Source organism: Gossypium hirsutum, chromosome D13 (assembly GCF_007990345.1).
Source record: "Gossypium hirsutum isolate 1008001.06 chromosome D13, Gossypium_hirsutum_v2.1, whole genome shotgun sequence".
Classification (NCBI taxonomy): domain Eukaryota; kingdom Viridiplantae; phylum Streptophyta; class Magnoliopsida; order Malvales; family Malvaceae; genus Gossypium; species Gossypium hirsutum.
Window position 1 is genome coordinate 59,863,111 of NC_053449.1, and position 5,608 is coordinate 59,868,718.

Sequence of the window (5,608 nt, forward strand, 5' to 3'; positions counted from 1 at the left end):
TTCGTTCCGGTCAATTTACTTGTAGTCATATCGGAGTTCTCGAATCGATCCTTTCCGCAACACATGATAACTTAGTAGACAAATCAACACTCTAAAATACACTCCAAACAAGCTTTCCTTGGGAGAAGGAAAGAAAAGAAAAGAGAACAAATATATATATATGAATTATGCATTGGACTTATTTGTTTGCCAACTTCTTGACCGCCTCGGCAAGATCTTTATCATTTCGAATGGTTTGAACCCACTTGGAATTGATATAGATCTGTTCCATGCTTTGTTTCAAGGTTCTAACCATTGAAGCCTGTGTCCTATTACCAAAGAACTTCCCTATTTCCTTCATTTTGTCAGATGAAGCAAACTGTCAAAGCATTAAAAGACGTAACAAAGTTAAAAACACAACGAGCCTCAGAGAAATCTAAAGATTGTAATAGATACGACAGGGACACAAACCGACGACACGATTGGACCGACAAATCGAGTTAATAGTAACCCAGATCCATAGGTTGTCCTGATTTTATCCCAGTTATTCTGTTTTTGGCAATTAAAAAAGAAATTAGCATAAGGTAAACAAGAAGAACAAGATCAAGAGCAAGAGTGTTATGGAGTGGTGTTGGTTTTATTACCTTGAGCCATTTCCAAGCAACTTCACGTCCTTCTTTACTAACAGCAAGTCCAAATACAGCATCTTGTTTGCGAACCTAAACAGCATTGAAGATTGGAAATTTGGTTTTTTATAAAAGGCAAATTGCTAAGTTTTGAACTAGGAATTCTAATACCTCGGAGGACAATGCAAAGTTTAAAGCTTCATACACTACACTCTCATCAGGACAAGATGCCAATGAACCTACAAAGAGAGGGGGAAAAATATTATAGATTTGCATAGTCTGCAAGTGCCTAAAGGATTTTTTTACCTAAAATCCGGGTTTTTTCTTGGCTTAGATCAGTTTCTCTATAAACTTTCAAAAGAGATTCAAGGCCTGCTTTGTTTGATGAGGTGACTTTCTGCATTACAGCTACATATGCAGCCTGGAACCAAGCATAATTGGTGGATTAAAATCATTGTTTAGCTGCGATGAAATTCTTTATTTTTTTAAACTTGAGATCAAGTAACCTTTCTTATGTCAGGATGGAGGAGAGGTGTGTTTCGGTCGTTCAAGAAGGCATTAAATCGCGAGTTCGCTTCGTTTATCGTCTCCTCGTGACCGAGCACGGCGAGTGCAGTGAAAATATCTCCTCTCGACATCGCATCCAGATGACTCTCGCCTTGTTTTGGGTCCCAACCGAAGTTCCTGTAAGAAAATTACAACGAAAACAGGTTTGGTTTTGGTCATTACAAACTTCAATATCTGAATAACTTACGCAGCAGCAGGTAGGAGAAGGCCAATGAAAAATTGTTTGATGTAATTCATTAGTTCGGGTCTTGCATCTGCAACAATCCTTTCAATTTTACCAATTATCTGTGAAACACAGGATCCAAAATCAGGGCTAGCTAGAAGCATAATTGAAGTAAGATTAAGAAAGATAAGAGGTAACTCGTAGCGTTCGGGTTTTAGGACGCCTCCCCTCATAGCCATACACACCGGGATTTAGCCATCACCCTTCATTCAAGGCCCCTCGAGCACAAGTACCTCCCTTGTTTGCGTACGGTAACACGAGAGAGGTGTCATAAAACCTGCATCGTTACTTCATATTACCTTAATCAAGTTAGATAGCACAGTATGCTCAAGTTCCTCCCTGTAGGCAGCCATGAAGGTAAGCAAGGAAGTCAAGGACATTTCACGTGCCATACAAAGCGCAAACGAATCATCCAGAATGCCTGTTGAACATAATACATAACATTACGACAGTATTCGTTACATCCACAATGTGGCACTATCAAAAAGATGTATGCAACTGCAATTTACGTCTATGTGTTCAAACAAGTACCAAGTCTGTCTGTTACTGATAAGCATTTGTGTTCTATTGCATATCGAAGTTTAGCTGCCAGGCCATCATCATATTTCACCCTGAAGAATCCAATCTGTTCAACATTGAGCTTTATCCAAGAGCGTGCTGGATCAGTAATGTTGGAAAGCAAATCCTTAATATCATAAGTTTCGGATTTTTTCTCCATCAACAAGCTTATCAAGCTATCATAGTCTCCGCAACAGTAAGTGATTGGGATAATCCACTGACAACGATCATGAGAACCGGCATATAAGAATCGTGACTGCCAAAATCAAATCATCATACAATGAAACAGTTCAAAGTGTTTTATAGGCCAAGAAGTTCATGAAAATAGACAAAACATGATTAAACCTGTTTAATTTCCAATGTCTGGTTTTTCATTTTCACGGACAAAACTGGATACCCTTCTTGTTTTGTCCATGAATTCATTATCTTGTCTATTGTTGGCTCGTTACATTCCTCCTTAAGAACAGCCCACAGATCATTTGTCCTTGCATTTGACCATGCATGTCTCTTTATATATGTAGCAAGTGAGTTCTGATATCAAGAGATTAAATGAATCAACTCTGAGTTTGAGATAAAACTTATACATAATATCAGAATTAGGTTCCAGTATTTAGCAACCTGAAAATGTGGACCTCCAACATAGCCTTTAAGCATCTGGATAATTGATGCACCTTTTTTGTAGCTTATTGTATCGAATATTTCATCAATTTCAGAGGCATGGTTTACCTCCACCTTCAAAGTAAAACAACATATATGCTTAAGATCAAATATATATTGTTAATTGTATGTAAAAAGATATATATATACATATATATTCACCTCGATAGGGTGGGATTTTGCAAGTCCATCCAACCTAAGACCTTCACTAGATTCATGATCAAAGAATTGTGTCCATATTTTCCATTCTGGGAACAACTTATCTTTTGCCATGTAACTCATCTGAAAATAAACAATCCTTAGCAATATAAGAACACTAGTGCTAAGTGGCAATAACAAAGGTGAGACCTAGAACCCATACCCAAGTTGCAAAGCCCTCATTCAGCCACAGGTCCGTCCACCATTCCATTGTTACAAGATTTCCAAACCACTGGTGTGCCAATTCATGGGCCACCACTGTTGCTACCTTAACAGCAACCAAGTACACTAGTCAAACATTTTCTGCACCTATACATACATATAGAGAGGTGGAACAGCATATGTACCAACCCGCTGCTTGTTGGCAGCAGCCGAATGGTGATCATCGAAGAGCAAATCCGTCTCACGATATGTAACTAAGCCATAGTTCTCCATTGCCCCAAAAGCAAAATCAGGGATTGCAACCATATCCAGTTTGGGAAGAGAGTATGGCATTTGAAAATAACTGTAAAAAAACTCATTACCACAATGTCAAACAGATTGTTAGCAAAATCTCCCACTTTATAGAATATTTACATACTCTTTATAAAAACCCAGTGTCTGCAAAGCTACATGGAGAGCAAATTTCCCTTGATTTGCCTTCCCAACTTGAGAGTACACTCGAACTTTGATCCCATCTGGTGTATGATCCTCAATGTAATCAAACAAACCAATAACAACAGCAACCAAATATGTAGACATCACCGGTGATTCTTGATAATAAACTGTTTTCAGGTTCCCATTCAGTTCCTCCTCACCCACTGGCATGTTTGAAAGGGTCACTAGTTCAGATGGAACATCCAATAATGCGATATTGAACTTTGCCTGTTAAAAAACACATGAAACAAACTAATCAACAATGTCAACATGAAACTTTGAAAGGAAAGTTAAAAGAAGAAGACCTTGAAAGACGGTTCATCCCAACAGGGAAAACATTGCCTTGCATAAGCTGGCTCGAATTGTGTCACTGCCATATTCTTCTTCTGACCATTGTGATCATAAGTACTGTATTTCAAAATATGAAAATTTCGTTCATATAGATTCTAAAAACATTAATGTGAAATGATGAATATATACATATACCTTATATAGAATCCCTTCATTTTGTCATTTAAGACACCCTCAAAGCCAATAGTTAAAACTCCCATACCCTTGGGAAGTGTCTCAGAAAATTCCAACACCAAAATCTCATCTGCTTCGACCTTCCCTACTTTTGGCTTCTCAAATACCTGTTTAACATGTAATCAGCCAAAGACAATTATAGTTTCTTTATGACTAATATATATATATATCCTATTAAGTTGACTAAAGTTTTACTTGCATGTAGAGAGCTTGACCTTATTAGAATTAGGATCGGAGAAGTAGACTGAATCAGAGTTAATGTGGAGTTGGGCAGCAGCATTGAGGACAATGAAACGAGTGTCGGCAACGATGTTGACAAAGATGGAGACAATGCCTTCGAACTTGCAGGCCGCGAGGTCGGGTTTCAGTTGAATATCGTAGCGTATGGGGACAGCGAATGTGGGGAGACGAGGTTGGCCTTTGAAGTCAGTTGTTGGATCCGACAATTGATGAGAAGTTGAGGTTGAGGTACCGTCAGTTTTTTTTCTGAAACAGGAACAGCACTTCTTCAACAGGTTCATGGTGTAAATTAATATGTCTGAGAAAAAAGAAGCAAAACTTTGAGAGAGAGAGATGGAAAAGTACAAGGTATAAGGAGTAAGGATGATAAATAGGGGTTGCCCTAGATATCTATATTTAGTAGTTTTTACATGCAATGGGAAACATATAGATATTTAATTATACATCATTACATGGATTACTCTTTTTAAATTGATATATAATATTGCTTAATGCTACTAAATTTATAATTTAATATAAAAAAAATATTGCCTAAGAACGGGTTTTAGAATAAGAATCTTATCAACAAATTTTAATTAGATAAATAATGATAAGAACTTTAGTATTAGATTGCTTGCTTAGGGAGAAAGGCAGTCTTTACACTTTATTTTATTTTTAGAAAGACATGTATCCGTCTTTATTAAACACTATTTGGAATCAAAACATAGAGACTGTTGCTTAATTGGTTCTTGAAAAAGAATATTTAGAAAAAAGAAAACATTAATTAATATATTTGGATAATGTCATGTACTAATGACATCTTATTTATGATGTATTTATTTAGGTTTTTAAGTATTAAATATTAAATATACATTTTTGATAAAAATATTCCGTTAAGGAAGGTATTTTTATTATTATATTCATTTTTAGAAGTCTAACATGCAAGAATTAGATTGTAATAGGATAGTATAAAGTTTTCTTGCAAGTAAGAGGAATGTGATGCATAGTCCCAACTTCGGTTACCTCTAAATATGTGTTGGATATATAACATAAAAGAGAGATAACTTTTTTTTGAAAAGTAAAATTATATATATTTCATGTCCATGTTCAGGATTTATTTTTCATTTTCTTTTTTCTTTATATCTCAATTTTGTTTGGGGTCTTGATATGCCTACTGTTATGTCTACATTATCAAAGGTTAAGGCCCAACAGCAAAGTAAGCCCAAAGATCTTAATGGGATCACTCTCTGCTACTTCATATTAATGAATTTTACACCCACCCAATTGGTGTCAATTTAGTAGGGATTAAGTCTGAATATTCTAAGGGACTAATGTCAGAAATTTTGTATGAAGAATGGGAAAATATCAAAACTATATTTGATATATGAGTTTTGATTTGAGGCAATTATATACATGAAAC

At 36.0% G+C, this 5,608-nt stretch overlaps 1 protein-coding gene across 1 annotated transcript; it reads right to left on the reverse strand.

Annotated features, from left to right (window-relative positions):
* LOC107893713 (aminopeptidase M1) lies at nt 1–4,568 on the reverse strand. Its single transcript, XM_016818775.2, has 18 exons — nt 4,185–4,568; nt 3,931–4,076; nt 3,750–3,852; nt 3,389–3,672; nt 3,160–3,313; nt 2,972–3,076; nt 2,773–2,892; nt 2,572–2,685; nt 2,299–2,484; nt 1,927–2,209; nt 1,695–1,816; nt 1,360–1,457; nt 1,112–1,289; nt 912–1,026; nt 777–844; nt 624–698; nt 451–528; nt 1–358 (listed from the first exon to the last, which is right to left on the reverse strand). Exons 1-18 carry the CDS (start codon nt 4,488–4,490, stop codon nt 179–181), a joined length of 2,715 nt encoding a protein of 904 aa, XP_016674264.1. The 5' UTR covers nt 4,491–4,568; the 3' UTR covers nt 1–178.
* Between the last annotated feature and the right edge of the window lie 1,040 nt (nt 4,569–5,608).